Below are 23,192 nucleotides of genomic sequence, written 5' to 3'. Positions count from 1 at the left end.
AACATTTGTGGTACCTAACTACTTGTGAAAGGTTTTTAGTTTTACAAAGAGGAAGTTAACAGCAAGGTAGTGTTTGAGCAAGAGTGATTAAAGAGAGGATTAGGTGTCTTTCCCTCCCCTCTAATACTTTACTAAAGCCGTGTTTCCACAGAGCAGTCCATTTCAGTTTGTTTCACATTAAAACGGTTATCTTAGCGTTTTCATCGGCAAAAGTTGTGGATGGCACCAATAAAAACATTCCTTCTGTCACATTTTTTTTGTTACCCCTCTGAGGCACTAGGGATCGACAGATACGTTTATTTCCGGGCCGATTCCTATACTAATTATTTGTAAGCTATTAGACCGATGACAAATATTTGGAACCGATAAATTTTGGTGTCAAAAGAATAACACAAACTCCAACACAAAACTTTGTCTAAAATAACAAGATTAAGTTAATTGTTATCTTTATCTTAATCTTTGTAAATAGTAAATTAAATGAATTAGAGATCCATCCCAGAGACTTGTTTACTTTGAGTGATAAATTATCATAAACTTTGTCTTTACCTACTGCCATTTATATTGTTAGGATTTTATTGATACCTTCATTGATACTATTTATTGGTTCATGTTCTTTATCTATACTCTTATTGGTTTTTCATTACTAAAGAATTGCCTTTTTAAATATGTTTTAAATTGAGCGTGTCGGCTGTTTTGCTACTAGTGCGCCTTTCTTTTCCACCGTTGTTTGCAAACCAATAAATCACAATCAACAGTCAAATAGCACACAAGTCTCGCCGATGTCGGCCTGACGTCGGCATTAAATGTATTGGTTGGAAATAGCAACCAGCATGCAGCGGTATGTTTACAGCAAACAGCTGATGGAGTTAACGCTAAATACTGGGTCTGGAGTTCTTTTAAGTTTTTATCAGTCAGAAAGTTTTTACACAGAGCCAAAGTTGGTCTCTGCCTCTCCAAAACAAGCAGAACAGCTGATTACAGCAGGTAATAAAGCTTGTTAAACATCCCGTTCCTCCGACGCTCAGGTGACAGATGAGATGCTGCAGCTGAAAATGTTTTAATAACCTTCCAAACTGTCACGATTTTATTTGTATATTGTGTTGCTTTCTCTGTGCTGGAGTTTTTTTTTAAGAACTTTATGGCTTTATCCAGTGTGTTATTAAATTTGTAACGAACTTTATCGTGTCTCACTCCATTATACTCCCACACAAAAAGCTGCTATAATGGTCAAGCATAGCATTTAGTTTTTCATAATATTCCAGTCAAATCTGATTTTCATTTATAAATTTTAATCATGGATGGTAGTTGCAAATAATGATCCTGGCGTATAGGCCTTCAGCCTGCATCAGCTGGTTAATTTGCCTAATTTACGCAGGTCTTAAGACCACGGTGGAAATGCACACAACAGTGGTCTGAAGGAACCTTTTAGTTCCTTGAAAAGAGATCCGGGGACTTAAAAGTCCCGGGTACTTTTGGTCAAAACGAGGTTTTACAGTAACAGGCGTAGTTATGGTCAACTTGTGTAATCTACACTGATCTCCGCTCTCTTCGCTCTGTGTGTGTATGTTGAGAGAGGAGGGGGAGGGGCTGCAGCGTGATGCTCGCTCGTTCTATTGGCTTTTACTCGTGACAGCTAGTACTGTGGGCAGGACAGTGCTCGAGCTCACAGTGGTGACTGCAGAAAGAATGAGGCAATTGCATCAGAGCCAAAGGACGCATTTTTTAATTCATTCATTATACTGGCTATCTGTTTTTAAAATGGCCGATGCAGATTATTGTAAAAATGCTGAATATCGGCCACGATAATCGGGCAGGCTGATTATTGGTCGACCGCTATGAGGTGCCTAGCACACTGACCCGCGATGATTTAAACAACATTTAAACAGTTGCTGTCAAATGGTTTGTCAACAGATTAGTCACTTCTTGTGCAACTAAGAACACAAATCTGGCATTTTTAAAAAATCTCCATTGATTGCTACAGAGATGCACCACGCAAATTATTTTTAATTTAATTCTGAAAATGTTGCTGTGCAACTGTTCTGTGGACAATCATTGAAGTGCAGACGTTCCTCCACCGCGTTAGATATTACACGCTAGGGCTGGGCAATACGGCCAAAAATGTTATCACAATAAAAGAATTTCATACCATTTGATATCATTAATTATCATGATAAATGTCAAATCATTATTTCTTTAAAGTTTAATGGCTGATTTTTGCTCCTGAGTGAAAATTTAAGAAACCAGATGGTTTTGCGGCCACTGTAGTGTCTACTAGACGCTTAGAACGGGAGGGTGAGGGGTAGAGCAAATCCTACACACTGGTCCTTTTAAAGCAATTGTTTGCAGCCAGTCTGTTTTTTTTTCTTCGCATTTTGGATTTGGTTTTAATTTGTAACTGGTTTTTGGTTCCCAACCCTAATCTTAAACCTCCAAAGTCTTACTGCCAATCCGCTGTCAGAATGGCAACATTCTGCAGTTCCCGAACTTGACACCCTTTTGTAATTAGTCCTGAGATTTTTTAGCTTGATTTTGTAGCTGTGACATCTTCTGGCTTCTCTTTTGTCTCAGCTCAATGAAATGTCATGAGCACATACCAGAGCATTGCTAAGTTTTATCTGTAACCGTTCTAAATTGACATCACATAAAGATAAAGATGGTGTGTTGTGTAAGCTAGGTATCAAGTGGACAAATGCCTACTTTACTTGTGTTTGAATGTGATGGGAAATAATGAGATCACGCCTGAGCAAAAACGTGTTTCTGCAAACCAACAGCATTTTTAAATATGCTAATATCAACATAGGGCTGAATATACAGTTATAAACTCTCCAACAACTCGGTGCCTTTTAAACTCAAAGCTTTAAATAACTTTAAACTTTCTTCGGCGGGCTGCTCAGGTATATTAATGGCCGCTCAGATATATTTGGCGACACATTGTAGCATTTTTCAGAGAAACACGGTTATTACGTTACAAGTCGCAACGCGGTGGATATTTTACAACCGCGGACCAGGTATTACCAGGCTACTACGTTGGTTTTGTTGTTCCGACGACTTTATACAACGTAGACTACCACTGATGGAGAAAGTCACTGGAGCAGATATACAGGAAGAGAGATGGAAAGAAACTGGTGATGCTGACGTGTTTGTAGCAGAGATACGTTGGATCTGTGAGTGTGGGGGAAAGAGAAACTGATGGGAAAGGCGGCAGACTCAATAAGAGAGTGAACACTTAAGGTGGAGAATGAAGTATAATTAAAACGGTAAAATAAGAAACAAGCTACTACAAACTGACCCCCCCCCCCCCCCCCCCCCCCCCCCCCCCCCCCCCCCCCCAATCGGTATTCCACCTAAAAGGACTTTTGGCCCGTATCGCCCAGCCCTATATCCTCACATGTAATTAAACATTTTCTTTGTTTGTGCACTGATGGCCAGCAACAGTTTGATTGGGACATGTTTTCTGACAAAACTGCTAGTGGGCCATTAATTTAAGCTAACAGCCTGCTGCTGCTCATCTAGACATACTCGGTCCACAATGTGATTTTTTATTTTTTATTTATTTATTTATTTGCATACCAAAAGACATTTTGAAAGACACTTTGAACAATACAGCATGCTTAAGCTTGTTGTATAGACTAGTTAGATTCTCAACTCAGTTCTGCACACCAGCACTCACTGTGTGATTATCTATAATTGGTCTAAAAATATAACTTGGATGGTTGTATAGCCTTTTGGGAAAACAAGTATACACATTTGTGTGTGGCTTGTTTGACTGTTTCAGTTTTGGTTCCCTGCAATGTAGTTTCATTTGAGGGTCTCCTTTGAGATACTAGACAAACTGGTGAAGTGTCCTCAGTGTTTTTAAATAAAGTAAGGAGAGGATGTATTTTTCCTGGGAAACCTACAAAGCCAATCATTATTAAGTGGATAAAGCAGTAATGACACAAGAGTTGTCTATAGTTTTGCAAACCTTATTATTTTTATCTTCATTAAAATAAGCAGAAGTTTCTTGTTACTGCGGTGTAATAAAATCGTGTGCCACAAGAATGTTTGTCTTCTAGGTATATGAGATATTTGTTATTACAGTCACAGTCTTTTTAGTGTCAACTCCTGTTACACACAGCTAGGCTTCTTGTCATTTTACTCAGAGTTAAACCCTCAGAGGTAGACAACTGAGCAAACGCACATAATGGCTAATCCATTTTCTTATCTGTCAGATGGTGTTGTTTGTGGGTGTTTGCTTGTTGTTTTCTGGCTGAGGAGGTTCTCCGGGCTTATCCGTCTCATTACATTTTGCTGGATGTCAAAAGACTGTCTGCCAAAAATAGAGCACCAGTCCACATTTCAGCACGAGAAATTGGAGAAGCTAGTTAGATCATGCGCTCAGTCTTGCCTAAGATCCAAACTAAGAGGTCAGCCTCGAGAGCAAACCTTTTTTATACGAGCTTTTCTCTTATCCAGTGACTACCGTGCCCATTTTCAGCATAATTGAATATCATCTGTTTAAATATAAATAACTGTCTCTTGTATATTTAAAAATACTTTAACAACATAGAGGTCTTTGGCTTTATTTTGTGAGAAGTGTGCATTTGAGATTTGGTGCATTGTGTCTGTGCATGAGAGTGCGCATGCATGCTTCGAAGCTTGGAAGTACAGATCTGAGATGAAAGGATTTTCTTTCCCATTCTAATCCACACAGACAGCTAGGCCCTTGTGATTATTCCCGCCCCCTTCTCTCCACTCATCTCTTTGAATGCAGGGCCTTTCTAATTCACCCTAAAAAGGGTTTCAAAAGGGGATTATACTGCTGATAGAAATTAAAGGGAGAACACGTTCGTCCTTTGGGACCAATGTCAAACATTCATGAGTCGATGGATGCTTGCACAATATAGTATATACTGAATTTGACACTGGTTTTCATTTTGTAGGGCTTTTTTCCCCCATACCAAACTTCTGATATAGTAGTTTATTAATTATATTTTTGAGAGGTTAGTAATGTAAAGGTTGAAGGCTCCACCTTTTAATATATACCTATCAAACTGTTTCTCTCAAGTAGTAGATGTTCTATTATTCAGATTATGCAAATTGCAATATTTTAACAAAGAAAGGTCGTCATTGTTATAATACTTGGTGTCTTTTTCATGTAAGAGTGTTATTAAAGTTGACAATAATGGGGAGAAATTATGTTCCCGTCAATTAAAAAGAATTTTAAATTACCATAAATTAGGATGTCATTAGGGTGTAAAGGCAAGGCAAGTTTATTTGTATAGCACATTTCAACAACAAGGCAATTCAGTGCTTTACATTAAACTTAAAAGCAACATGGGGAAATTGAAAAAATACACATTAAAATATAATTTTCGAAAGGGTGAAATAGAAAATAAACAGGATTTAAAAAAAAAAAAAAAAACGGAGTAAAACAGGACACTAAGAGGGGGTTGAGCAAATTATTGAGTTACAATTATTTTGAAAAGAGAATAAACAAGTACACTTAATCTACTCTCTCTAGTTTGTACTGGTCCTTAGCAATCTTTGGGTCCACTGAAACTCCAAAAACCATCAAACACTACAGAGAAACCAGGACATGTCTGTCCGCAGGCCACTTTGATCCAGTCTGGACCCACTTGCACGTTTACCGGTGGACAGAGGGTCCAGCAAATCACTCAGGCGCAAGATTTAAGACCACTTCCTTCACTCTGTTCAATCTCACTCTCTTTATCTTTTCACTCAATTACCTACTCATTTCTCACCGTGTAAATAGTGTTCACTGAGAATCTAAAAACAAAGAAAAAGAAAACAAGACATTACAGTGCAGTGAAAGTTACCAATATATGGATTTAATTAAAGGCAGTGGTAAAAAGAAGACATTGCCTATACTTAATTAATGTGAGGGGGAAAATATATTGTGCTTTATTCACGGCTTATTCCTTTTGTTCAGTAATATTTACCTTAGATTTACTTATTCAGGAATCATGATTCTCATGAGAGCGTTTTACGGAAGCCATTCATGTTAAACATGAAAGAGTGTTTGTTTGACAATGAGGTAAAGCGTCGGGTGGCTCACTGACCTGGGCGTGAGTCCAACAAATGAACGCTTCATCACCACTGAATCCCTTAAATCCTCTCCCCAATCTAATGCTCTTCAAGAGAAATTAATAGATACATAAACTATATATGCATGAAGTGTACAAACACTGTTGGATGGTGCTGTTCTGCTAGCTTTGCTGCCAAGTCCTTTCAAACTCGACGACATGGAACTATTTGACTTTGGCATCAAGGAGTCGGTCACTGTTTACATGAGATTTTAAATTTGTGCAGTTGGCGGAGGCTCTTTGACCAAGGCCAGGGTTGGCCCATGAATGGTGGGAGTATTAAAATAACAATATATAAAGAGTTATGATGAAGTTATTATCAGCCGAACGATCAAATAAACCAGCTCTACACTGCAGATGACTCAGCCAAACGTTAACTTCAAAGTGCATATTGAGTTTGGGAAATAAAAGAGTCATAGTAGACAGAGTGTAACATGTCCTCCACCCAGTGTGTGAAATTTTCTGAACTATTTTATAGACTAAATGTTAAAATATATTGGAATTGACATCTTGTACCTGCTACATTTTTAGCAGCCTCACACTTTTATTCCTCCTCTTTGTCCAGGAAATCACTTCTTCTTAATACTGCATACTCTCATTCCAGATGTTTGATCCCTCTGTTTTATAGATTATGTGTATTTGCACAATTTACTACAAGTGTAGGGTTGTCCTCTGCTTATACCTACTACTACCTGCTGCTAAAAATTGGTTGTGTGCCAATGACTTCTATAGTCTCCGGTGTGGAGGTTTGATTTTTCTCATGCTGTTTCCTTTCCTTAAACAAGTGTACCACATGCATCAAAGTCACCCCTGCCACAGCAGTCCTCTTATGAATGCTGATATGCTCAATGGAGACTGCATCAGTGTCCTTGAATACAGAAGCGTGGCATTGTCTGTTGTAGGCAGAGAAAGAGTCCCCTGTCAAAACAGTGTTCATCCTTTCTTGCTGTGTTTTTCTCTCACCCCATTTGGTCAGCAGTCTTGTCAGTGTTTTCTTTCATTTATTGCAGTTACGGGTAAGGCTGTGATGTGGGTAGTACTGCTGGAAGTTTTGTATGTATAGAAGTAACCGTAATTGTACAAAGAAAGCTTTTCTATTCTGCTTAACTATTCTTCATGGGGTCAACACTCCCATTCGTACCAAAAGGCATTTTTTCATTTTCCCCAATACACCCATAATGAATGTATTTTGGACTGGTAAAAAAACAGAACCACCTGGAATAAACCAATGCAAACACGGGGAGAACATGCAGAGTCTACACTGAAAGTGTCGGCTAACTGTCCTGAGTGCTTTTATCCCTTAATCATTTCAATTGGACCAGTGGGTCAACACAGTGGGGGTGCCAATATAGAGGGCGCTGGCAAAAAACTTGTTGAACCTGGCTGAGCTTTCGACCAAGCTCATGAAATATGAATATGTGCACATTTCTAGTAGATTATTAATTATTAATAATTTGTACATTACTGTTTACCTATCAATCATTGAGTTGGAGGATAAAGTGAAAGGGACCGTATGGTGTAAATTTAGTCTTCTGCCTATGTCCATAACCTGCCCAAAATTTCTGACCATGAAAACTGTACAGGCGGATGGTACACACTTACAAACATGAACACCCTCAAACTGCACCTTTGGATATCTGTGTTGCAACCGTGAAATCATTTTGAAATGTAAATAAATCAAGTAGATAGGCGTGCGTTTAGCTGGGTTAATGTTTTTGTTTCAAAGTACTTCATTGGTGCATAGATGGGCCGAGGGCTTGATGGCTTGGCATGCTAGGAACGGATATTATTTCCCTACAACTTGATATGCGGGACAAGCTTCCTGAATTAGTGGTCCATGTAGTTGTTTTGCTGAAACAACTTCACCCCCCCACCCAAAGAATGTACAATTACCCAAGTATGCACTGTTTATCCTATGGTAGTTAATAGTCCCGAGTACATTTCTACCCCTACACCCTACTATTTCCAAATATACCAAAAGGACTTTAGGGTGTTTGTGTAGCACCAAGAGGAGAGGCTGTGTGAGTGGATCAATAAAGGTGAAGTTAATATGGAAATTAGCTCCTCTTTGTAGTGGAGGCTGGGGAGTTGTTTAGTCCTTGGCGACGAGCTGAGCTCGCACATTCAATTATGTTCCGTAAGTGGGGCTTCTCTGTCCATCTGGAAAACTAAATTCTATTTAACCATATCCATTAGGTTTATGTATCCCTTGAAGAGTGAGACATTTTGCTGTCAAATCCATTGACATAAGTCATACGTCACACTTATTTTTATTGTTAATAATACACCTGAGGATATTACTCTAAAGGTCACGGCAATTTGGTTATTGCTGAATAATGGGACTTTTAATATACCTAAAAATTATGATGCAAGAATTCACAGGCTTTGTTTGTGTGCTGCATGACCTTTATACTATACTTCTCCTTCATTATGATCTGGGGTTTTGTCCTGATCTAGTTAAGATGAAAGTCAAACCTGTTACCTCCATGTATCCACTTGATTTTTGCAGACCATATTCATATACTGTGTATTGCGTTAGATGTTGGCTGCGGGGCTTGTTCTTAGTGGAAGTCAACAGTAAGTATGAAATAAACATCAGTTAGCTATCAACTGAGATTTTTGGAGCATTTCTAATATATAATGTGAGTTTAATTATTCATTCTGATCATCTCAATTCTAGAAATAGGTATGAATTATTAAACTCCAAAGAAGCTGGGACTGTAAGTGTACTTATTAAGAAGTGTGTGGAACTAATGTTGAAAATAAGGTAAAGATACCGTTTTATTAACTCATTCTTAATTACCATTTAGGAAAGGATAACTACATGTATATAGAAATTCACACTATCTTTAAAACATTTGTCTTTAACTAACAGAACATAATTCTGACCCCCTGGCTCCCTTAAGACTGTCAGTTTGACAGTAAGTCCTTAGGATAAATAAAGATGGAGGTATCATCTGTGTTTATGGATAGCAGCTGCAAGCGGGGAGGAGGGAGGACTACAATGACTGTTTATTTTTATCAGGGCATTAGCAGATTAGGCACTCAAACTAACAAGGTCATCAAACTCTGATGGCTGAGAGCAGCAGACCTCTGCTAAGCGGCTGGCAGAGAGAGGGGAGATTTGGTATGTTATAGTGGGCTTCACTTCACTCCTGCTCCCTCGACATCACCACAGCCTGACTTATTAGTGCTTTTAATGATCTGAAGGGCACAGAGATATAATTTGTTTAGAGACTCCCTACTAGCTACTGCAGTGTGGTGATGGCTTACTTTATTGTGCTGCTGACACGTTGCTACACGTCCTTTTGATTAAGCAAGTGTCTTAACATTTGAGGGCTCAGTCTTTTGTTGTTATGTCAAAGTGCATTTACTGAGTAGTTTGAAACCGCTTTTACATTGATTTGATACTTGCTCAAGATTTATTTCCAGGTTGACCTGTTTTGGCATGATTTTCACTTCAGAAAAGGCTCCTCACATAAATCCCTGGATTATACTCAAGTCAGTTCAGACTATAATTATCAAAACAAGTCATAGACGTGCTGCGTGGATCAGAAAATAAACTGCGGTGTAACTTACTCTGCTACGCTCTTCTAGTGACCTACCTTGTTAACTATTTTTCCTTCTCACCAATGAGAGTATTGAAATGTCATGTGGTGCGAGCTAAAGCGTTCATTGCCCCAAGGTGTATTAAGGTTTAAAAGTCTATAGGGCTTTGAGACTTTAGTGCAGGAACTACTGGCACTCAGTAACAGTGCACATCACCGTCCATTAAGATAGACATGGTTCAATAGGAGCTCTGTGAGACAGCCGGCAGTAGAGGTCGATCAGAGTAGCAAGCCCTAGTTAAAGTAGCAGCATGAGGGACAGCGCAGTGAGGGAAGCTCAAGCACTATCTGCTGTACAGAGCGCAGTACACTCCTCCACATGTACAGACACATATTTGTACTCCTACAGCCTACGGCCTTAACCTCTGCACCTTTTATCATCTGTTTCTCTATCTGAACAGCTGAAACCTCTGATACATTTTATCTATTTTGACACGCCTAAAATGGATTTAGTAAGCTAATCAAGGGATTCCCAATTATCTACTTACTGTAATGTAGGTATATTTAGCATTTTTAGTGTTTAGTTATTTACAGTTCGCCATATTGCCAAATTCAAGTTAATATACTACACTACTGTAATTTTGATGTTGCAATTCCCACGTCAACACAGGGGAAGCTGACTAACAGAGAACAGCTATAAATAGTTTGAGGTTAGTCTCTGGGGAAATCTCACAGCCTGAATAACAACTTGTTTTCCTTGTATAATATATGGGACTAGTAAAATGTCTTTTGTTGCTTAGTTGATAAGGTTTCTGGATAGTATGTCTAGGAGCTTTTGTTTTTGCTCGGCTGCTTTAGGCTTTTGAATTCATGAAAGTAGGTACCTGTAACTGGCGGTCGCAGCTGTCACCATTGTGGGGAACTGTAAACATTAAGCACACTACACAGGGAGTGAGATTTCTTTCCTGCCTGGTCTCAAAGCCTTGGCCAAAGCCTAAGATGTGTAGGAGTGAATCACCGCTATTTGGGTGGGAATCTTAGGTGGCTGAGCTGTTGATGACAGCCTCTCAGTTTGTTGTCAGGTTTCCTTTTGCTGTGAGATAAGATTTATGACTATGGAGAGGGCTGGTGAGAGAGAAATCCTTGTAGGCTCAGCTTAGTTTATCTGGATTTCTGCCTCCAGCAGATCCTCTTGCTCAGTCGGACGCAAGTGGGTGACCTTGGCCGGAATGTACCTTATTGTTGTGATAGATGCTGCTGTTGTCAACTGATCTGTGGTCAGAGTGAGAGGATGAGAAATGGGTAGAAAAGGAAAGGGGAGAGAATAGAACCTAGCAGAATAAGCATTTATATAGGATTATGTTCAAATCTGTCCCAAGATCATGACAATGTAAGCTTCTGACATATTAACAATGTTATAATGAATTACCAGTAATCAATGTTGCACTGCAGTTGCGATATTATGTTGCTGAGAAAATCCAGCCACTACACGCAAACGGTGATACCACAGACTAGAACTGAAATGATTAGACAATCAATTAGTTGATCTACAGAAAATTAATCTGCAACTATTTAAAAAATTGCATAAAGCAAAAATGTGCTGGATTTGAGGCTTTACTTTGTCATACATGACAGTAAACTGAATATCTTTGGGGTTTTGACTCTTGATTGTCAAAACAAGACATTAAAGACGTCAACCTTGAGCTGTGGGCATTTAATACTATATTCTGACATTTTCCAGACAAAATAATTAATTGATTAATCAAACAAATAACTGCCAAATCAATCATCAACAGAAATCATTGTTAGTTGCTTCAATGTTGCACTACAATTAACTTCAGTTGCATAGTTGTGTGTATGTACATTGTGTGTTGCAAAGAACATCCAGCCACAAACCACTAACTGTGGAACCAGACTATCTTAAAAACCAACCTGGCAAAAAGAATAGTTTTGTTCCTGTTACTAGAGTACAGATACAGCAGTTCCTCATGAAGGGATCCAACATGTTTTACCAACAGTAAACATAAAGAGATGTTCAGGTTGCTCTGCTTCTCTGTGGAAAGCTTTTAGTCCTCATGATACCCAACAGCAGCTCACCCCAGTGCACTTCTAACCCAACCCCCACCTTGTCATCTAACAAACAATAGCAGGCGTAGACCCGGGCAGCCGGCTGAGCCAGGGAGAGAGGAAAGGAAGGAATTAGGTTGACAAGGTCAAGCTGAACCAAGACAAGAGAAAAGTGTACCAAACCACCTGCTGTGTGTAAGCCAGTTAACCAAACGGGCATCTAGCTTGCCTGCCAGTTCTGAGCTAAGCAGGTGCAAATGAAGTCAGCTTTTCTTAGTAAGAAATGTTTCCATGTCTCATTTGTTCTGAGAATTGCCATATAGCATAGAGAATGAAATGCTGATTTCCCCCAAGGGATAATTTACTTTTAAGTTTCCATCTGGTTGTTAGCTTAACTCTGTGTTCAGATCGTAGTGTGAGGTAATAATGAAGAGAGGAAAGGTTAAGTAAAACCTGCACGATATACTGAGGCGTTAACTTAGCCTACTTGTCTTTAGCTCGTCACCTGCTTCATCAGACGAGCAAAGTGTTTCATTAGTTTATGACTGCACAGAAGAACAACACTGAAGAGTGACTTAACACAAAATCCAATATTGCAGTTATTTGTCTTTCTTTCTATAGAAAAGGTGTGTCTGGGGGTTTAAAGGCAATTTTAGCCTCACTAGCGGCATTGCTCTAGAGACTGTCTAGGGTCTGTCAGCCAGTCGATCCACCACTTTGGTCCAGGCATCTAATTGAGGGATTGCCATGACATTTTCAGTCCATTCAGTCATTCATGGTCCCCAGAGGATGTATCATAATGTCTTTGGAGACTTGTCCTCTAGGCTCACTATGAGGTTGACAAAAGTGTTAGTGAGTAAAGTGTCCTGACAACTATTGAATGAAATACAGTGAAATTTGGTACAGAAATTCATGTCCCTCTTAGGGTGAGTTGTAATATCTTTGCGATCCCTTAATGTTTCCTCTAGCGCCATCATTAGATTGCAGTGTTATCTCATGACCAAATACCTGCAAAATCATGTCATTCTGATCAGCCTCAGCTGTTTTTTGTGTCTGTCTAATTAGCAAAATGTTAGCATGCCAACACGCAGAAATAGGATGGTGAACATAGTAAACATCTTTAAGTTGCTCTTTATAATACCCAATACTTTATAAAACATTGAAAAGGCATTAAAAGCAAATATAATAATTTTGGGGGTGGGTTTACAACTTGGGTTTTATTTTCATAGTTTTTAAATTTACTAACTAAGTTAATTGCTTAAATCTGGGGACAAAGTGACTTTGTCAATAGCACTAGAATACAAGTATTTAAAAAGCCAGGAATGTTTCAAACAATCCCCCAGTTTTACCAAATATTGGTTTAGTTTGACTTTTGCAGTCTGATAGTAGTAGTAAAAGGAGAGGAGCTTTTTTTCTCTCTTTGCTTTTACCGGGCAAATTAGGCCACTGCTTCATAAGTGAGCTAATTGGTAAGCTCCACTAATCTTGGCTCAGTCCTCTACCCTACGGTCCTTGTGCCTGCTGTCTTTTTATATCACTTTTACTTCTCATCATGTAGCTGGAAGCTGCAGGAGAAGTCTCTTGACTAATGTATGTTGTCCTTTCATCAGTGAGTAAATAGGTCTCTACCAGGTAAAGCCTCTCCTGCTCTCTGAAGAGGTTTCTCTTTGCCAAAGCTTTGTGTACGTTTTGCTTTCAAAGACCTTGGTAAAATAGTAGCTGTGAATAAATTTGTCACAGTAAGAAGATATGAAGTTTGATTAATTAAATTTATAGCAAATGTGAAAGCATTACTTGTATTTTTTAACAGTTAAACTGTAATTCACAGCTGTAAAGTGCTGTGAGATGAAAGTTTACTTGGTGCTACAAGTTGTTGCTTTTACAGACATTTTTCACGTTTATGTCTTTGACTACTCAATTTCCAAACTTGGAGGTTGTGTTGCATCATAAAACAAGCTGTAATGTTAAGTGTCCAAATGCTGCTCTATTAAGTATTTCCTGGAGACATTTAAGAAATTACATGTTCTGCAAAGGTTGAATTCTTAATGTTTTTAAGGTAAAATACAAATGTGTGTTACATGAATTCAAACTCCATTCTAACTCCCCCAGTCTGTTATATGAATAATGTGCCATTTGCAAGGCATAGTCCTGTATTGTTAGTCATATGGAGAACCACTTTTTTGTTAGACAATAACTGTTTACGGTGAGATCCTGGCTTACTCATTATGGCTCCAAAGCGTCTGTAGGTCGCGGGTGACCGACTTCATCACAACTTAGTTTCCTCTCTGTATTCTTTGTGTGGTTCTGCTTCCCTGAAAGCACAATTATCAGCTAAAACTGAGAATAGTTGCCTAGAAACTGATTGCCTTTTTGCCAGCTGGTGGTCTACAATAGATGTCAGGTGTTCCTGTTTGTGTTTTCTCACTCAGTATCTGTGATTACTCTGAGCTTCAAAGAGAACGAGTGTGGTTTCAGTGAAGGAATTAGGCCAGTGTGCAATTTTTGAAAACAATCGGGTAGGTTTTCACCACTTGAAAAGGAATTCAGTCATTTTATGACTCTTTCTCTGTCTCCTGGGTGATTTGAACATTTTCGTAATCAAATTAGATGAGGCTCGCACATTTGTTTTCAGTTGTAGCTTAATGCTAATAACCATGTTACTTCAGTGCCCTCAGTAACATGGTTCACTTTAAAGGCTAACCGATGCTGACAATCAGACTCTGCTTTGCAGTTGTCTGAATTGGTTAGAATTTAAATGCTGCTTGTTCTTAAATTCATTATGTGGATTCAACAACTCAGTACAGATTAGTCCCCACATTGTTTGTATGACAGCCAAATAAAAAGGGGCTTTGGTTCCTTTTTCTAATGTCTCTTAACTGGGTGTCAGTGGTGCTGAAAGCGGCAGCATACAGAGCCAGCAAGAAGTGTAATCTCCACTGGCCTTCGACCTCAGTAACTCACCAAAGATGTTCACAGGGCAAACCCTAGTGTCAAAAAGAATAACATAATTGAAGCTGGAACACTGAACTCAGCCAACTAATAGCACTTCAGCTAGGATTCCTTTTCACTTAGTAATGGCCCCTGTGTCAGGAAGAATTACATTTTCTCTTTTCAAGACAGATGTTTTCTTTCTTTTGATGTTGAAAACTGGGTTTCCCATGCATTTTCAGGCTGGAAAATCTATACTTTTCAATGGCTAAACAAAAAACAAGGGTCAATTTAGATCAATCATACTTTTTTCAAACTAGTGTTGGGAAACTCTAGATTATTGATTTAGATTTGATTGGCAAACAAGTAGTGCATTTTGATGTGCCATAACTTTAGATTTGTAGACTTTTTCTTTCTCTTTGACAATATCATGACAATAGCATAGTTATGTTATTATCAAGTTAAATTAAGTCTTTGAGCTAGAGTTCAAGTCAAGTCTCTCGTGGTCATTACGAATGTTGCATCACCTGCTGCATTCAATCCAGGTTGCTTATAAAACTGCATAGCTAAAAGGAATACTGTAACCTGTTTTTCATTTACAGAGCACAACCATGTAATGTGCAATGCTAATATTGACGGCTTATTAAATACTGTAAGTCAACACACTCCCCAGACTCTTAAACCCAGTGTAACGTTAACTAAATAAAACTGACGTTGCATAATCAACAATAAACCTGTAACCTGTTTTTAACTTAAAGCGCACAACCATGTAGCCTAATGTGCAATGTGTCTACAATTAATGACTTATAATAAGCTTATAAACTACTGTAAGTCAACAAACCCTGTTGACTCTCAAGCCCAGTGTAAAGTTAACTAAATGAAACTGTAAAGTTACATGGTCAACAATAAACCTGTAACCTCTCTCTAACCAACAGTAATAATTAATGTGACGACAGCCAGCGGGACATAAATGCTTACGTTAATCGACTACCACAAGTATCGACAAGGAGCTAACCTCCCATAGGTTGTAGCTGAAGCAAGAAGCAAACTAACGTTAGATGGCCAATGCTGAGCTGGTGGTGTTTACTCACCTCAGGTTACTAACCTATTTGCGTTCAGTGCTTCTTTGTTTGGGTCTTGTGTGAAGTTTTAAAGCCAAAGTTTACCGGCAGAGCACAGCAGCTGCCGGTGTTTGTTGTCCTTTATCACGTGCGGCCGTGCGCAGCTGATACTACGTGTTACGTAGGCAGGTTATAGGTAACGGAGGGAGGGAATAACGGCAAGCTCATCAGAAGATTCGTTAAAAAAATAAATAAATAAATATCGAAGTCACTGTGTGTGCGACTTAAGTCGCATTCGAGTCCGAGTCTCTAACTCGAGTCCCCATCTCTGGTTATTATTATAATTAATTCAGAAATAGTTAGATGAATGTGAAACACTTTACTCCTATTTAGCATTTATAGGCACTATCTAAACATTTAATAAATGGCACACTATGATGTAGTTGTAAGCAGTTATAAGTATTTATTTATGCATTTGTCAACAACTATAACTTCTCCTGTGAGGCACCTAGACGTGGAGGCTGGTATATAAAAAGATAGTAAATGTCAATATTGTAAAACATAGTTGTAGTAATGTTATATGTATTCATACATATCAATATAAAATAGAGGGGCTGAAAGTAAAGTGTTAAACATTCATTTGTTTCCATTATCAGGTCTTAATACGCAATAGTGAGCAAGTTAACCGCATGCTCCATTCTCCTCAAGGTAGCTTACATGCGTTTTCCTTACATTATATATGTATGTTATTGTTGTGAATTAAATACATTGCACAGTCTTGTTAGTTTAATCTTAATCATCCCCCCCGAAAGAGTTATTTGCAAAATGTTATTTTTCTCTGATATTGAATATTGTAGCTATCCTCTTGTACATTGTACTCTTCAGTAAAATAGAAATGGACCCATAAAGCACTATTTTAAGTTTAGGAGTGTAAGGTGTTTTAAGAATCAGTTTTTCCATTCCTATTGCATACAAATAGAGAGGCCGAGACAATAAACCACCCACATCTGCCGTCAATCCAAATGACCCAGTGTGTTATCTGACGTGACTTCACTAGGGTTAAATGCATGTCTCAACTTTGGTATGAAAGGGTAAACACAGAATCCTATCAGGCGTGGGTATCTCTCCTAATGTTATAGGCCTGTAAACAGCATTGTAACGCCTACCAAACTGGTCTTAAACAAAAAAAAGCAAGATAAAGAAAGGATGAGTGGGCGCACAAAATCAACGAGATCAATGTGAGAGAGAGAAACTACTTATGGTGCTTATTTTATTCCTGGTACCTCCTAATGCAGTAACCCCCCCAGAAGGAAATGTAATTCTATGGTTGAGGAGTGATGTGTATTGAACTACTGTTGCAGACATGATTCCCTGTGACCTGTAACAGCAGTCTTGTATGAAAGAGTAAATACCCAGAACCGTGACCAGAACATGCCTTCATAATCCTGTGTCGAACATGAGGATTGCGTATGAAAGTGATGGAGACAGTGCATTGTCAACAATGAGTGTTGGCTTTCTTCCCACAACTTTTTTAGAAACAATAATATCTGTATTACACATCACAAGGTCACATGATTTTGATTCCTTAGAATAGATTCTGTTAACTGGTTAAACATCGGTCAATGGTCAAGCGGTTTACTGTAGGTTTTTTACTGTCGAATGACCCGTGATAACAACAATCTTTAGCTCCCTTAGATTTCCATTGTTCTCACTGTTTTTCACTACTCAATATTTGTGATGCATGACTTAACAAGCTTGTTTTCAGAGAGTTTCAAGGAGAGTGAACAAAACAGTGGTCTTTGTTTGTGATATTAATGGTCATTACTTTATTTTCCAACACGTCTGCATTTGAGCAAGTAAAATAGTAAGTAGAGTAATAGCTGTTCAAACATTTCATAGGTTCCAGAGTCAAGTTAAAGCACTAGTATTGCTGACATAAATGTGGTGTACAACAAAAGATTGGAAGCATAATTTGGCCAACTATATTCTAGCTTCACACCACCCGCACTAGTACAGCCAAGACAGGTGTCTCAGTATGACACTGCAATGTAATCCTTTGGTAATCCTTGCCCAAACTCTTTGCTCAGTTTCTTAATCCCAACTCTAATAATCAAGTTAATTTGTGTCCAGTAAAAAAGTGCAGCATGCGTCTATCTGCCATGGGCGAGTTATTGTGTGGAAATCTAGGCACAGTTCCCCTCTGTCAGCATTGTGAGGTATGCCTTACACCAGTCCAAGATTCATTGGATTTTTGTCAGTCAGTTAAACATTATTTTTGCCAGTGTGGCTTTTTTTAAGGAGTTGGCATGGGGTTGCAGTTTAGAGAACGTTTGCGTGACATTGAGGCATTGTGGTTCTGGGGGAGATTTCAAAATGTGTTTGTAAAGTCTTGAAAAGAGGGGGAAAAAATCATGGAATTTGGCATTGACTGAGCAACCGGGTAGAGCCTTGTGTAATCTGACAAGATGTGTAGTTTGGTGGTTTTTCGAAACCCCAGACAAGACGTCAGGCATTTCACTGTATGGGTTTACATTCTGCAGCCCCAGAGTGAAAGTCCTTTTGTTTACGCAATCTATTGATAGAACTTGGAAATAGAGCGCCACTGTTCATGCACATTGTAAATCGTTATGATTCTATTCTTTTAGTGTGTACCATGTGAATGGTTCTTTTTATTGTGTAGTGACATTAGGATGGCTTGTCACTTTTATTTGTGACAATTGAAACAAAGTAAGTCTTTTATTTTTGGATTTAAGTGGAAAAAATAGTCAAAAGCTCATCCAGGAAAGGTTATACTCAATCTGAAAATGTGAAATAGGGCTGTTAAATACATCAAGATGATTTGATTAATAAAAACTATTAACCTCAGGAATATAGAATGAAATTCTCCTGGCAATCCCCAGCTTAGTGTTTAAACAAATGTAATTGGAGAGTTAGGATGAACAAAAGGCTTCTCATACTAATGCTATACTAGAACTATTCTAACAACTATTCTGATATGCGATTCATCATTTCAGTCATTACTAAACAAAAATGTCAAATTATCTGGTTGCAGCTTCTCCAATATGAGTATGGTTTTCTTTGTTTTGTCATTGTAAATTGAATATCTTGGGGTATTGGATTGTTGGTTGGACAAAATAAGATATATGAATAATCGTTAATGGCAGCCTTAGTCTTGGCTATGGCCGCTCTTTAATATAATGCGTGCACATGTCTGTGTAAAAGAAAACCCTAATGGCTAAAGGAAAGAAATTGAAGGCTGGCAGGCTGGCAGGCCGGCAAGGGCTTGTTTGGGCATTTTTTGTTGTTTGTACTTTGAATCTTGGAGGTCATCTGCTTTTTCAGGTTTCTGCAGAAGACATGTAGGTAAACAGATTTTGGCACTGTCTCAGTAATCAACAGTAGCTCAACAAAGTCAGCAACCTTCAGCACTAAATACACCCGGGTCTCTGTGTTTATTGATAATCACCAGCTACTACCAGCTAGCCAAAAGAAAGGGAGAAATTAATAATGTAAATACAATAATATGAGCCTGCTACTCATCCTAACCATTTCTAGGCCATTGTGTCACCTGTATGTTGCAAATATACCCAAAATATTGTCACAAACAATTTTAGTTTGAGAAGTTGAGTCAATATAGAAGAGGCTCTGCATAAACCTTTGCACCTTTCACCATTTGCTGTCGCTCTGAAGGAGGTTCCGTTGTGTGGTCTTGTCTGCTGCTCTGTGTCTCCATAAAGCCCAGGAACAGCGTGTGTTGACAGCTCGGGTGATTACCTGTCCTGTCTCATTCACTCAGCCGGCTTGCAGCTTGGCCACATCATGCATCAGAAACTGACACACAGTGATTACGATGTCGTTAGGCCTCACTGTCTGTCACTCTCTGCACACATTAATTTGCTCTTCCTCTGAGCACGGGGAGAAATGGGCTATCCACGCTCATTTCTATAAACCATGAAATATGATGCTTCTGCAATGACAAGTCTTGAGCTAATATTAAATTTCATCAGGGACTAATGTTTGGTTTTCAAACCACTCAGTTCATCACAGATTAAGATTTCACATTCTGTGATTGATCTGATATGTCTCACACAGCATAATTCCTGGCAGTATTGCTCTTGAATAATTTGTTTTATAAATCTTGATCGATCACAAAATTTTTATGAATCTCAAATAACAGAGTTAATTAAAATTCCATCAAAAACTTTGTTCACCTTGAGGAAAAATGTAATCAGAATAACACTAAAATAAAAAAGTAAGATTTGAAATGCTAATCTTTCTTATTCATATTCCACAGTTTGTTTTACTGTGCATATCAACAATAAACTTCTTGAATCTCGAATCTTATTTGGTAGGTTATTATAGAAAGCCTTTACTAGACTTCCATACTAGACTTGAATTGCAATTATTATAAAACTACAAAACACTGGACAGGATGAAAAAAGAAAAAGGTAGAACAAATAAACTTAGTCCCACTACTCTCTCACCTCACGGTATGCCAGATCTACTGGCTGATATAAAGGCAAATAAAGACAAATGTTTTTTTATGTTTGCAGTCATACTAGTGACTGTGTAAAGCTATACTATAACATGGTGGTGCTTTGACTTAAATGCTAACGCTTGCAAGGCTCACCATGACAATGCAAAGACGCTGATGTTTAGCAAGTATAATGTTCACCATGTTCACCATCTTAGTTTAGCGTGATAGAATGCTAAATACATCTGTATATACTAAGTACAGCTGAAGCGAATGGGAATGTCATTTGTTTTGCAGGTATTTGGTCAAAAACCAAAGTACTGGACAAATCGAAAGTAGGATTCATTGTTTGGGAACCATGAACATAAAGTTCAGGATCTCAGGAATAAGTATTTGACCTGCTGGTGCCGCTAGAGGAAAAGTCTAGGGATCAGTAAAGACATTGGGATTCATCCTCTGGGGACTGTTAAGTTGTACCAGTAGTAGATATCAGTCTGTACCAAAGCAATGGCCCTACTAACTGACAGATAGTCCAACATTTCCATCCCTAGATGGATCAAAATTAAGCAGTAACTTCAATATATGCTGATAAGTGATAAGTAGATTTATGGTGATTGATAAGTAGTTTTAGGTTGCCACATCATACTCCATTTGGAGCAGTAAGTAGATTAGAACAATTATTTAAAGGGTGTAGAGGCTTATAAACCAATGTGTCAATTGTTATTTTGTCTTCTAAGTCTAATTGGATCCAGCATTGGCAGCATATTCCTGAGCACTGAGTGGTTTATGCCCAATTAATAAATGTGTGGTGTTGGCGGCTGCGTGGAATTCCTCCTGCAGTTCATTGCTAATGATTTGGAGTGCTTTAATGTCGTCTGCCTTGAATGAAGAGCCCTAAGCCTGGTGTCACTGTGGCCCTTAAATCACCATCAGTCTTCCTCTCTCTGTCTCTTTTCCACCTACACATTTTTCTACCTCCAGTTCCCTCTCTCTCACGTGCTTCCCCTCAGTTGCTCTCATCTTCCTCCCTTCCTGTTCTTTTCATTTTTGTTTTCCATGTAGGCCCCACTGCCTCTTCATTGCTGTCACAGCGTGTCTGCCACAGGTGGAATCAATTACTGACCCTCAGCAGCCTGCTCCCCTAACACAACTAGCGCTTTAATTGAGGGAATTAATGAGTGATCAGCTTGTGAGTATCACGGATCTCACTCGGCTGTGTGCGAGGGAGGAAAGCTGGGGGGGAGGGATTGTTTGACCAATCCTGCATAACTAATTCTGTCCTTCCACAGGGGCAGTCAAAGCAGTTCACATGTCCCTCCCTGCCTGCTAATCACCTCTAAGGTTGAGGAAAGACACAGTAGTATATTACACCACTAAGTGCTGCACTGCTCTTTTACTGATTTAAAGGGCCACTGGCATATCAGGATGACTTCCATACATTCAACTCTACCCCTCATTGTGGCGTCCATTGACTGTATCTAAACATCTACTCTGTATGTGTTTATTCAGTGGTTCTGAAGTGTCTCATGTGTTTCTCTCTCTCAACCCCGACTTCTTTCTTCACAGATGGAATCTCCTGTCTCCACGCCAGCCCCTCCCCCTCTCCACCTCCTGGCCTCAGTAGGAAACAGTGAGATTGCCTCGCCGTGTGAGCAGATAATGGTGCGCACACGCTCTGTGGCGGTGAACACATCTGATGTGGCCCTGGCTACTGAACCTGAGTGCTTGGGGCCCTGCGAGCCTGGTACCAGTGTCAATCTTGAAGGCATTGTGTGGCAGGAAACAGAAGATGGTAAGTGAGGTGGCTTAACATCCTGTTTAGAACGGGTGGGAATATTAGGGAATCTCACAATTTGATTCTGACTCTATTCAAAACCAACAAATTCATGGAAGTCACTCTATGTTTAGGTTCCTTCTCCAATGCATTTTGTGCAAACCAGTGTCTTGTTTTCTTTTTTTTAGCCACTGAATTACAGTGGGGGGGGCTTTTAAATCAGTCCACTCCCTCTCAAACAACTGAGTCTAGGATTTTGGGGGGGGGGGGATAAGCTACAATCGTTGATGTTTGCATTAATATTTCAAAGACGTATTGGTTTGTTAAGGCTTTAGTGAAGCCATTGTCATTTTAAAAAATTATCATCTTGCTGTCATTACTAAACTTATTTTGCAAACTAAATTGTAATTGGATATGCACTGACTGCCTCAGGAACTGGTTCTAACATGTGATTTAACAGCACACATGCTGCATAATATTGCCAACAAGAATAGTAGTTGGCCTGCAGTTCTTAAGTGGCCTTGATATGTTATGGGTTTTTTTGCCCGGAAGTACGCAGACGGGAGTTTGTTGCACAGAGATATCTGCTCTCAACAACAACTTGCCTCATAACACAAAGCACTTTTTTGCGAGTGTGCCAGTTGGGAATAGAGTTGGCTCTTCTCCTGCAGTGCAGTTCGAGTGAAATCTTAGACTCTGTTTTCCTCCCTTTGATCGAAACCACATTCAGCTTATTTAATTTTAAGATGTATCGCTAGCACTATCAGATTCTGCTGGGTCTGAAAAACTGCCCTCGTTTTTCTTCGTGCATGTGAAATAATGCAAACACCTAATCTTCAAAGCAGCTCGTGCTCAGTTGCTCTGCGGGCATGCTGAGTACAAATCGCCCACACATCCACAGTGCTGCTTGTTGGTTCGCTTGGAGGAACAGAAAAAGGTCCCTGCCTCATCAACATTCCCAAAGCACAGTCCCTGCAATTGAGTGGCTTTTTCCCCTCCTCTCCCCTTTTTTTTGATTTTTGCTTGAGCCCTTGGCTGTGTCTGATTCACCCCTGTTCTCCTCTCTATTGCAGCTCTTTTCTGTTACCAAGCATCCAGCCAGTCACCCCTTGACTCTGTTTCCAAGCAAACAGGGAGAGAGCGAGTGCATGGCAGGGGGTTTGGGCAGGGGGGGAGGGTAGACAAGGCTACTTCTGTTAGTGACACAAACATGGCTCAGAGCCACCAGTACTATGTTTGTGCTCCCTCATTCTC

General features: G+C 39.2%; 2 protein-coding genes across 18 annotated transcripts in view; both read left to right on the top strand.

Moving 5' to 3' along the window:
- Window positions 1-23,192, top strand: part of neo1a (neogenin 1a) — a 629,602-nt gene that overhangs the window by 216,254 nt on the left and 390,156 nt on the right. The gene's annotated exons all lie outside the window — the stretch shown is intronic.
- The window catches only part of znf609b (zinc finger protein 609b), an 85,234-nt gene that overhangs the window by 39,340 nt on the left and 22,702 nt on the right, over window positions 1-23,192 (top strand). For 4 of the 7 annotated variants that reach the window (XM_046033340.1, XM_046033339.1, XM_046033337.1 and 1 more), the window contains exon 3: window positions 21,731-21,956. In XM_046033340.1, coding sequence (XP_045889296.1) covers window positions 21,731-21,956 — 226 coding nt within the window. The other 3 variants (XM_046033343.1, XM_046033342.1, XM_046033344.1) reach the window with 3 other exon arrangements.

Source organism: Micropterus dolomieu, linkage group LG20 (assembly GCF_021292245.1).
Source record: "Micropterus dolomieu isolate WLL.071019.BEF.003 ecotype Adirondacks linkage group LG20, ASM2129224v1, whole genome shotgun sequence".
Taxonomy (NCBI): Eukaryota; Metazoa; Chordata; class Actinopteri; order Centrarchiformes; family Centrarchidae; genus Micropterus; species Micropterus dolomieu.
This window is presented reverse-complemented; position numbering and strand designations above follow the sequence as displayed.